Here is a 12,339-nt window from a genome sequence, read left to right as displayed (position 1 = left end):
CAAGGCTAGAGTTGACCATGAATCTCAGATGAGCATGTCACAGTAGGCCTATTCACACAGGTACAGGGGGTCTGTGTGTGTCCCATTAGCCCAGCCATAGCCAGTGTCCATACGTTGAGCAAGGTGTTCAAAAGGGAGCACCTATATGTGTACAGTTGGGTACATTTTTTCATTCCACATGTGGATAAGAACCTAAGAGCCTGCTGGAGCTGGCCAGTGGCCCGTCTAGTCCAGTATCCTGTTCTTACGGTGGTGAACTAGTTTCCCAGAGGAAGGCTACAATTGGAACCTGAGCACAACAGCGCTCACTACTGGCAGTTCCCAGCAGTGGATATTCAAAGACCTACTACCTCCCATAGTGGAGATAGGACATAGCCACTGATAGCCTCCTCTTCCAGGAATTCATTTACTCTTATAGCCATCCAAGATGGGACCATCACCAGGACAACATCAGGAGTGGGGTATGTTCCTGTTTCCCTCCACACATTAGTGTGAAGCATATGTAAACACAGCTTAACTTACTGCCCAGCTTCAAAGATGGTTGTGTAGGAAAAATCAGAGGACTGTCAAACACAAGTCCAGACTTGGGCTTAATGTTCACAATTCCTTTTCTGTATCTGGGAGAGCCTTTTGTTCTCAATATTTTCTTCATCTCTTTGTCATCCTCCGCTTCATTGAGGAACAACTATTGCTCTCAATATTGGTTTGGAAATGTTTGTCAGCTGATGTATGCTCACTGATTCTGTGTTTCTAACAGATGAGCCAGTTACTTGTGGCAGCAATGCTGTGTTGCATATTAAACCATCTAGTTCATCAAAATCTTGATAACTGCCATTCCAAATGGTATAATCATGGTCAGCAGTTTGTGTTCCACATCATTTCAGTCATTTAGATATACAGTATGTTTGAAGTTTTCCATTTCCTTTAGGTATCTCTATTGCTTGTTGCCATCACTTTTTTGGGATTTTGGTGAGTTTAATAAAATGCATTAGCCTGGAGTGACAGATTTCCAGTACAGCATTTAGATAATTCCTCCTTTGCAAATGTCTTACGGAAAGAAATACCCACCTTTTGTCCTCTATAAATGGCGTTGGATGCAGATGCTTCTGTTCCATAAAGATTTCTTGCTTTCTAATTTGACTACTTGGCTGCCAGAAACTGCCCTGTTACTGAAGACGATAAAATAAATGTATGGTATGAGCACACACCGAAAAGCCAAGTCTATCCTAGGAGCAGCTGTGTGAGAGAGATAGAATTTGGAGCTTCTGTGTTGACCTTTTCAGTAACAAGAAGAGTGAGATCTCAATGTATCTGTGAAAACTGGAAGGAGGCAAATATGAGTTGGTGCCTGATAATCTGCTCTCTAGGAACATTGGGCTTCCCCAAGTCTGCAACCAGAGTTCCCTTTTCACTGGAGATGTTGGGAGCTGAACCTGAGACCTTCTGCATGTAAAGCATGAGTTCCACCACTGCACTTAGGTCACCCTATCAGAATGTGAATTGTGATAGGAACTAGGATTCTATTGATGCCCACAGAAATGCACTGGTCTCATGGATATTCATTAGACAGAGTACTGAGGGGGTAGGTAGCACTGGCAGCACTCCTGAGCCTCTTGGCCATTCCTTTCTGTAGGAGATCAGAGCTGTGTGTCCTACACAACCTGTCAGTCTCTCCCTAAACTTGCCTGCTGCCTTTCAGTGCTGAAGAGGATGCTATTCCATTGCCAGTGTTGAAGTAATATTCAACTGCTAGTCAGTTGAGCTGCATACTGGCTTCACACCCTCCCTCTTTCTGCCTGCCTGCCTGCCTGCCTGCCTGCCTGCCTGCCTGCCTGTGAGAGCCAGTGTGGTGTAGTGATTAAGAGCAGTGGAGTCGTAATCTGGTGGACCGGGTTCGCGTCTCCGCTCCTCCACATGCAGCTGCTGGTTGACCTTGGGCTAGTCACACTTCTCTGAAGTCTCTCAGCCCCACTCACCTCACAGAGTGTTTGTTGTGGGGGAGGAAGGGAAAGGAGAATGTTAGCCGCTTTGAGACTCCTTCGGGTAGTGATAAAGCGGGATATCAAATCCAAACTCTCCTCCTCCTCCTCCTCCTCCTCCTTCTTCTTCCCCTTCTCCCTGCCCCTGAGACCACTTCACTTAACGTCCATCCTGATGAGTTCTGGAGAAAGCTTGATCACTCTTTTCTGACATTTTGGTTAGTCCTAATAAAAGTATTGCCTGTGGATTTTGGAATCCATCTATGTCTGGCATGTTTTGAGCTAGTTTCTCCCACTATTGTGAAACTTTCTAGTTATATGCAGTGCCTTTTTTCTAAAAAAAAAGTTTAGGGGTACTCTCATTTTCTTACTCATATTGAAATACCACCCCTCAATAAGGCCAAACTTAGATTCAAAAAATATTTAGGGGTATGCATACCCCCGCCCCGGAAAAAAAGCACTGGTTATATGTTTCTTCATTTTAAAACAACAGCTAGCATTGCCTATATATTCAGGTTGAATAACTGGTTGTATTTTTATCTCCACATTGCTTATGCTTTATGGGGAAGCCTATTAAGATGAGTCCTTTAATCATAGCAAATAAGCTTCCATCTTTTCTGGAAGCTTTATATGCAAAATCTTCTGCAGGTATGGCTATGTGCTTATTTCAAGCTTCTTCCTACACTTTTCCTGAGATAACTGTCACAGCACTTTTTAATCAGTCTCAATGGTAGATGATAAATATGTTCTGTATGGCATTTCACTGGAGCTAATACTTCTTGACACCAACATGAAAATGCAGTTCAGCTTCAACTTTCCAGCCCCACTTTTTGACATTTTCTGCAAGCTGTGTTCCTTTCCTAGATTTCCTCACACATATGCTGTTTTGGTGCTTTATAGGCTATTTTAATCTCTTTCTCCATAATGCATTTGCTCTTGTATCAAGAAAAGAACTGAGGCTTCTAGGTGCTTAGAAGATGAGAATGTTATGTGGTCTTGGCAAGCACAAGTCTGTGGGAAGGTAGTTGCTACTTTGAAATGAGTGCCCATTTTGAGCCAATAGGCATATGAGGTAGACTGCCATTATCTGTAGTGCACAGTATCATGTATACCACCAGCTCTTCCTGCAGACACCTGAATACATTGGGAGAAAAACAATGATAAATTATGCACAATATATGCTTTTTTTTTTGTTTGCACTGCATGAATGGAGAACTGAATTGCAAACTTCAGAAAGGTTGGCTCTTTTCCAGTTCACACATTGTTTTGGAATGTGCAAATATGGTAGGTTTACCTTTAAATGTGAACCGAAATGAATTTCTGTCTAATATCTAGTGCTGGCTCAGATGAATAAAACATGATTGGTTACCTACAGCAACTGACTTTCTATATTTGGGTGCCATAATCCCAATGCTATTGGGGGGAAAGGTCTGTGTCGTATAAGTGTATATATTTTTCTCCTCAGATACCTATCTTTAGAAACCCACAGCTGCTGCTTTTATTGCTCTCTGTTACCTCTCTCTTCCTTCCTCTCTACATCAGCCATAGATGATTTAACTTGCAATACTATAGCCCTTACATGGGAGTAACTTCTCAGTAGCCTTTTTAGGATTTTATTCTGAGGGGGGAAAGCTCCCTGTATGTGTACAATTGGGTTTTATGAAAACTGTGTCACTAGGTGGCCAACTTCCCAGCCACCTGGGAGCTGCTAGCAGGGACAGGCGAGTGGACATGTACTGTATTTCCTTGTCTCTGTTATGGTATTTTTCTTCTTTATTTCATTCATATCCCACCTTTTTCTCCAAGGAGCTCAAGGTAGCAGATGTGCTTCTTTTCCCGCTCAATCCCCCCAACAACCCTGGAGGTAGGTTAGGCAGGGCTTGCCGATCAGAAGGTCGGCGGTTCGAATCCCTGTGACAGGGTGAGCTCCCGTTGTTTGGTCCCAGCTCCTGCCCACCTAGCAGTTCGAAAGCATGTCAAAGTGCAAGTAGATAAATAAGTACCACTCCGGCGGGAAGATAAATGGCGTTTCTGTGTGTTGCTCTGGTTTCACCAGAAGCGGCTTAAGTCATGCTGGCCACATGGCCCGGAAGCTGTCTGAGGACAAACGCCGGCTCCCTCAGCCTATAGAGTGAGATGAGTGCCTTTTTAGTCTAAGATCACCTAGTGAGCTTCATGACCAAAGGAGGCAGGACACTGAACCCTGGTCTCCCAGGTCCTCATCCAAAGTACCATCATTATACCACACTGGCTGTCCAGTAATTATAGTCCTTTGTCTTTTTCAGTATTGCCTTTTATCTTATGAGCTGTTCAAAGAACACATTCTGTTATACAAAAGTAGTTTGTATATTGTATATAAAGCAATGTTAAACAATGATTAATTGACATTTAGGCCTAATTTGAACATGGTGTGAGTCAGGTAAAAGAAGGTTGCCAGTGTCGTCATTCCATTTAAACCAAGACACATTGCTCAGGTTCAGAGTATTAGCATTCAAAGGATTCTGCATTGCAGGGAGTTGGACCAGTTGACCCTTGGGGTCCCTTCCAGTTCTACAATTCTAGGATTCAGTGACTCATAGCCCAGGAAAGTGCACTGCTGTTGTCCTGCTGTAATTTACATGAATAGTGGGGAAAGGCTTGGTTTTACATTTGAAGCCATTCCACTGTGTGGGTACGTTTTAACTGGGCTATTTAAAATAGCCCAAGAACTGCCACAACAACATACCCATGGTTGCAATGTGCTAGCCCAGGGGTTGCTAAGATGGTGTCTTCCAGACATTGTGGACTCCAACTCCCATCAGCCCCAGACAGCATGGCCAACGTTCATGGATGATGGGAGTTCTGGTCCAGCAATGGGAAGGCACAGCCTTGGCAAAAGAAAAAAGCAAGCTGTCACTTCAAACCAATGAGATGAATAAATTCAGGATGGCTCCAATTCCCAATATCAAATCTTAGCTGTAAAAGTAAGTAGTAATTATTTCAGTTAAAAAAAAAAAAAACTTCCATGGGATGCTGAATATGAACACATTAAAGCAGCAACTGCATAGTGAAAAGGGATAACTATGAGTACAATGTTCAATGGATTCAAGCAGCCTATTAAGGGAAGCTGCAATAACTGGAGCTTAAAGAATTAGTGCTTTTCCAATCCATGAATCAAATTCATTATTCATTACCGTTGATGCCCAAGAGCCTAGCCTTCAAATATTTTGCTTCAGCCACCTCCATTAAAACTGAAATGCATGCATATTTTTCACTGTTTTAATCCCCGTATTGCATAATATGAGCAAGATACAACCCCGAATATAGAAATGTCAGCACTGTGGGGAATGCTATCTGGGAAATCTAAACTGTGCCAACATAATAATCTGGCTTTCCACCCCAAATCTGAACTTTAGCTCTTTGCATTGTGAAGTATTTTTCAAATTCCAAGTTCCAAAAGAAAAGCTGCTCTCTTATTTTCCAGCTTGGGGAAAAAAGAAAAGGAAAAGTCCTGATAAGACACACTATAGTTTGTCCTGTCACCTATGGGTAGAGTGGGTGAGTAAAAGCTATGCCACCCTAAAAAACGCAACCCCTGTGTAAGTTGCAGGTTTAATGTATTGTTTTGGAAGGTGTGAACCAGGAAGATTCACATTTAAATCTGAGTTGAACAGAATTTATACTCCTTCCCTAGTTAAAAGCCTGGCCAGGGAGCTGCGTACATCCCTGTTTAATACCAGCACCTGCACTGAGCAATCAAGGTTCGACAGGCAACAGACCCAGCCACCAGTGCAAATGCAGAGCCAGGATTACATCTGTACCCAGCTGGCCTATATCAAAGTCCAAAACGAAGATCACAGCTAATAGGGTTGTTACTAAAGTCAAAGCACATAGTTATTTACTAATCACATGAAAGCTTATTTTGTAAGTTAATCAAGGCTATAGGCCCCAACCCAACACAGAAGTAATTGGTATAACGTGCATTTAACTCTGTTGAATTGTGGCCCCTGGAGAGTTCTGAGAAAAGCACAGGTTCACAGTGGCGAATCAGCTCGAAGAAGGAGAACTGAGTGAATCATCAAAATAGTTTTGGCTTTATTTTTGAGTGTAGATTTAAATTTATTTTGAAAGCCCTTACATTTAACACATGCACATAAGGAAGGAATATAATTATGTACACACAATTCTACATGTTTACATCACAAACAAATTTAAGTCAAGATACAATGGAAATTTTCTATATGCTGACAGTGACACACATTGAACCGTTGTGTAACTGGTTTTGTAAACCACGGAGAGGTTTTATTACAATCAAACGGTATATGAACAGATAAATAAACACAAATTAAGATTTCTATTTTTTAATTTATAAAATGGGAGTGACTTTAAACCTATAAAAAAGATAGATCAGAACATCCTAGCACCTCTTAAATTAAGTACAGTATCTATATGGGGGTGACGCGGGTGGCACTGTGGTCTAAACCACAAAGCCCAGGGCTTGCCGATCAGAAGGTTGGCGGTTTGAATTCCCAGGGCGAGCTCCTGTTGCTCGGTCCCTGCTCCTGTCAACCTAGCAGTTTGAAAGCACATCAAAGTGCAAGTAGATAAATAGGTACTGCTCTGGTGGGAAGGTAAACGGCATTTCTGTGCGCTGCTCTGGTTCCCCAGAAGCGGCTTAGTCATGCTGGCCACATGACAAGGAAGCTGTCTGCGGACAGCTGTCTACTCCCTCGGCCAGTGAAGATGAGCGTCGCAACCCCAGAGTCGTCCGAGACTGGACTTAACGGTCAGGGGTCCCTTTACCTTTACCTATGTTGGTGACTGAGCTGAATGACAAGCAGAGTCAAATTATCAGTCGCAGTCAAGGTGTTTATTGCCTGCAGCTGGAAGAAACCCATGGCCCCATCTGAGCTGGACAGGTTGCATAGCATCTGGGATACTATCATGTTGAAATGAACATGCTAGATTCAAACTTGAAAGGATAGGATGATGCAGATTAAATCTGGTTAACATTTTCAGCCTTCCAGGACACAATTCATCCACATGCACTGATTTGTGTCATTTTGTATATATGGTGAAATACATGGTTTGTTTGCTGCTGTTATTAATGCTTAAAAATCATCATAATTTAGGGGAAGCAACAAAGATTTGATATTGCAAATGCTAGGACCTCCCCTCCGAGGTATGTCTTGTGCCATCACTGTATGTTTTGTCAACAACGGACGCCCCTTTTTTATCCAGATCTTTTGTTGCGTAGACGCCTTCTCTCCTCCTGGCTTTGCTGTTCAATGCAGCTGTTTTGTTGCTTTGTCGCTACTTGCCTTCTAGTTTTATTTTACTATTTTAATGTATATTGTAATTGTGTTAATAATGAAATATTTGCTACCTGCCCTCAAACCATTCACAAACAACAAATAAATAAATAATGCTCAGCAGGGACAGGGAGAGAGACGGCTCAGCAGTTTCCTTTGAACAACAACAGCAACAAACCAAAACTCTTGGGAACATGTAGTTTAACCTTACTCTAAGGACTTGTGATTGGCTCATCCATTAAGACCTGCCTTAAGTCTAATTAAGTATGCTAGCATCAGCAAAGCTTGACACTGGGTGCAATAAGAAACGTGTGTGTGTGTGTGTATATAAATTCCTCCTTTTTTTGCATAGGCCAGTCTACTTTCATGAGAGCTTCACAAAAATCAAGTCAAAGCCTTTCCCTCTCACCACCAACTCCTCCCACCCCTGGAGCTGAAACAGGAAATATAATGCAACATGGGATCATGGATATGTGGATATTAATTTCATCTCAAAATTGGGCTCTTGGGTTCTATAGGTTTAGACCAGGCTTCCTCAAGCTCGGCCCTCCAGATGTTTTTGGCCCACAACTCCCATGATCCTTAGCTAGCAGGACCAGTGGTCAGGGATGATGGGAATTGTAGCCTCAAACCATCTGGAGGGCCAAAGTTGAGGACGCCTGATTTAGACTTCAGTTAAAGCTTCCATAGTTGTGGAAGGTGCAAGTCACAGCAAAAGGGATAATGCCTACATTTATAGTACACTGAGATACATGAGGAACCTACTCATTCTATTTATTGTACTTCTATATCTTGCTAATGCCTCCCATCTCTTTCCCTTGCAATGTCATGTGGTGCTGAAGTTTAGCATCAAGCACACTTATTCATGCATACAAGCAGCTCCATCCTGATGGCAATGCGCACATGCCAGCCAAGTGGTATCAAGCGAATGTAGCGTGAGACAATGGGTGGGCGCAGAAGGTTCTGCACAGAAGATGATCTGTCTGAATTTCCATAGAAAACCTACAGAAGACAAAAAGAAAGGTCGGGGAGCGGGGACAGATTTTATTTCACAGAAGACAGGATCGAGGCCTTAACTTCCTTTGATTCTGCATTCAGTAAGTTGGAAACATATTTAGTGACTTAAATTATTTCGTGTCACTAATTTACCAAGCAATACTGCTGCTGGTTTCTGTCACTAGAAGCAAATTACTTGCAATTACATGGTGCATGTTGCCAAATTCTGCTTGGGGAGATAAACCAACCTCTCCACAGCTAAATTATGTTTATACAATAGTAGGCTTTCCAGGGCGCGTAGTTTCATCCTGGCATGTAGCATGGCTAGCCAAATCCATGAAGAACCCACTAGTATAAATGAGGAGTAAGTGTCATAAATGTATTGGCTCTACATAGCCTAAAAATGTTTATGACTGAAATGTTTCCGCTTGTAATTCTTGTCAGTTTTCTCAATTTAGAACAAATGCAGATTTTGCTTCAATGTAATAAAATCAAGGCTAATGCAGATTCTTTTTCTCATCCTTTCCCGTTCAAATTCTTTATTCAAATGTTGTCTATTAATACAGAATTTTATTCAGATTCTTTTTTCGTTTTTCTTTTGGCTATCGGCTATAGGCATGGCAAGTCCAAACTTCAGGTAGATTTGGGGTCGACTGGCAATTAGCTCAGAAGCTCCAGGTGGTGAAAGCTTGTACTCTGAATTCCCCAATTCTGAACTAGAGTGCAGCAAACTGACAATGGATGAGAAGCTAAAGAGGTGGTAGAATATGGTATTCAGTGTGGACTTTGCCACCTTGGAAAGCAGCTATAACAAGTAGCAGATTGTATGAGAATCTATCTGCTTAAAAATATCACACTCGTTATACATAGCAGTGCTCTTTACAGCCTTTGCCCCCCCCCCCCCCCGCAATTTACTCAGCAGAAAATAATATATTTCCAGTGCCGTAACACTTTAAAAGTTCTGCTTCTTTCTACAGTATATTTCATATTACAGAAACACCGTTTTTCTAAATAAACGTGGCACTGCTTACCTCCCACTAGATTCCCTATCAACAGTATCAGGGAAACTCAACCCTCTAATCAGTTCTAGAGGTAGGTAAGTTGTTGCATGTAGCAACTGGTTCCTCTGGACATTTCCATATCTGTCAAAACACATTCAGCCAGTTCAATGGCAACCTTCCTAGATGAGTGTTGTGATGGCTGGCCACACACATTTAGCCTTCTGATTTATTTCCTTATCTATTTATTTACTGGGTGATCAGCTGAATAATTTTTTTAAGAGGGAATATTCCCTGTCCCTCACTTTATCGGGGCACATGAGTTTAACAAAATGATTTTAACCAATAAGAAGTAACCCCAGCTAAGTGGGTTTAGAATCTCAGCCTTGGACTCAAATTTGATTGTCAAGTACTGAAAGTCAATGAATACTAGGATTCCTTTTTATTTGAATGGGATTCTTTATCTCAACACACACTGTTCTGAACAAATGCCAATGTGGGGACATCTTCAGAAAATGCATCTTTCAGAAAATGCATCTCATACTGACCCTGTTGTTTCCTGTCTGATCCTTGTAATAGACCCAGTTCAGGTTCTCGTCAGTCCTGTACTGCACGCTGTATTTCGTCATCCATTCGTCTGCATCACACCGTCCTTGTGTGATTATTCCTGAAATCACTTTGATTTCCTTCAGGTCAATCTGCAGCCACTGGTTTGTGTCTTGGTATTTGGAGAGCCAGGCACACCTGTTAAGAGTTGCAGGAGAAAGACATAGAAGGTTACGTCCTATACTAAAAGAAACACTTGCCAGTGAATGAGATGTGTTCTCTGAGGTCGGAGGGGTATGCAGTTACAGCTGACACCGGCATCTAGAAGGAACTTCTCTGGGACAATTTGGCAGCAGCGCTCAGACTCGTTTGCTGCAGTTGCGCCTGTGCCTCTTAACTCCACATTTTGCCATTTTGATTTATGTGTAATACCCTCGGTGAGTCAATGTAGGTGGAATGAAAGGCACCTCCAGACTGCCAGGAGTTTGAAGCAGGCCTGTGCAGTGCTCTGAGGCCTGAGGAGGGAGTGTTCTTAGAATAAAGTTAGAAACTCAGACAAAAAAAGCAACTGGTCCCTGGTGGAGCCAACTGGCCAGCCCAGGGCAAGTGTACCTGGCTGCGCCCCTTCCGCACCTCCCTCTGCATAGGACCTGGTTTGAGGGAAGAGTTCAAGAACATACTATGGAATTTAGAATTGTACAATTAAAGTGGATTAAGATGCCCCACCACCCTAGTGTGGCAAAAACGCTAGAAACGGCCTGTTGTATTCAAAGTAGCATTAAGGAATTTCTCCTTGCACAACGGAGTGTTCTCCCCCTAAATCCGTTCTTGGGGTTCCCTTAATTCTCTGGAGCATATTTCGGGATGGCACAGGGCATATGGGGGGAAGGAAAGGAAAGGCAATCCTGTTGCACTAGCACTAATCCTTGCACTAGCACAACTATTTGGTTGCATATCATTCAGACATTTTGCACGCAGGAAAATGCCAAGGAAATGTACACATTATACATCTGGCACATTATATACACAACCTGCAAGTAAACCAAGAGGAATGCAGGGTGGATGCTCATTGTCATATAATCTCCCTGCAAACAAGTGAGAAGGAATGCTCCATAAAAACTAGCTATAATCTAACCTCTGCATAAACTTTGCACAAGCAAATTAGAGCACATGCTCAAGAAATAGGTAATTTAGAGGAGCTGTATCAAAATGTATTAATACAGCCAGCAGGAAGAATAACTTGTTGACACAGTGGTTGGCAGGAAGAGACAGCTGGGGGAACAAAAACCAGGAGGAAGTGGATCAGCACAACATCAAAAAGCAGGTGAGACAAAGAGCAGAGGTAGTTGAGCAGACTTCTAGAAAGAGAGAGCAAGGAAGGAAGGAAGGAAGGGTTTTACATAGTGTCTGGCTGACTCTTTACTGGTCAAAACATTAGGAGGAAGATGTGCTGCTTACCCAAAACCTTGCCCATTAAGCCGGGCCTTGTTTGCAATCCATGAAGTGTACCATCCAGTGTACTGCTCTGGACTGGAGCAGCTTATCTGGTCTGGAGTAACAGCTCCTGACTCAAAACCAAGTGGCTTGTGATAGGGACATTCTGTAAGCGAACAACAAACATTTTCAAAAGAGAGTGTGCACAGGTACAAAAAGCTCCTTCTCTATCTCAGGGCTGGGAAACTTCTGGCCCTTCAGATGTAGATGGATATCAACTCCGATCATCCCTGATCACTGGCCATACAGGCTGGGGCTGATAGGAGTTGGAGTTCAATAGCATCAGAGAGGCCATGGATTCCCTGGCCCTAAGGCTCTCTTACAGAGGGTGAGATGCAGACTTTGTTTTACTAGTAGACTGAAGCATTTAGTAAGAGTAGAAGTTGGGTTGCTTTGTTTCCTCTATTCCTTTTGTTGATTTCTGAGTCTGTAACATTGCTTTCCTAGCCCACGGAAAGTATGATGTCTGCATACTTTCACCAGCCAAACAAGGTACACAAAATTGCCTTGGGATTGTGGGAGGCCACTGTCAGAATTGTGGCTGTGTTGGACCTGCATGGAGTTGCCCTTTTGTATGAATTGCCACTAGGGATGGAGGAAACCCAATATTGGTTTCACACTGTTTCGCAAACCCATTTTCCCTAATACAATGCATTTTGGAATGCTATGTTTATGGCTGGATGCATTTTTATTTTTTTATTTTGCACAATTTACTCTGGTATAGGAGTTTATGTATGTATTGCTTGGCTGGAGAAGCGCATTGCAAAATTCTGAGAAGTGTGAATGAGATAGGCTTGCCTTTAAATACAAACTGAATCCAATTTCTTACCCCTGCTTAATCACCACTTTCATTTCGATACTACCTATGAACTCCCTGTAATGAGGGCATATTTTGTAGTCTCCATCACCATGGAAATCACAGTGACGGGATGTGTTGAAGTCTTGCAAACTATGTTAAGTAAAACTGGGCTGAATTGCCTGCAATGTTTACAAGAAACGAGAGTTTTATTTTTAGTAGCAGTAATCTCTAGCTAA

General features: G+C 42.4%; 1 protein-coding gene across 4 annotated transcripts in view; it reads right to left on the bottom strand.

The window, feature by feature from the left end:
• Positions 1-6,060: 6,060 nt before the first annotated feature.
• The window catches only part of RS1 (retinoschisin 1), a 37,825-nt gene continuing 31,546 nt past the window's right edge, over positions 6,061-12,339 (bottom strand). For all 4 annotated transcript variants that reach the window (XM_079973097.1, XM_079973096.1, XM_079973095.1 and 1 more), the window contains 3 exons: positions 11,269-11,410; positions 9,813-10,008; positions 6,061-8,272 (listed from right to left, as the gene is read on the bottom strand). In XM_079973097.1, coding sequence (XP_079829223.1) covers positions 8,120-8,272; positions 9,813-10,008; positions 11,269-11,410 — 491 coding nt within the window. In that variant the 3' untranslated portion in view covers positions 6,061-8,119. The remainder of the gene's footprint in view (positions 8,273-9,812; positions 10,009-11,268; positions 11,411-12,339) is intronic.

Source organism: Podarcis cretensis (assembly GCF_951804945.1).
Source record: "Podarcis cretensis genome assembly, chromosome: 4".
Lineage (NCBI taxonomy): Eukaryota > Metazoa > Chordata > Lepidosauria > Squamata > Lacertidae > Podarcis > Podarcis cretensis.
Note: the sequence above shows the minus strand (reverse complement) of the source record. Positions and strands in the feature narration are given on the sequence as shown.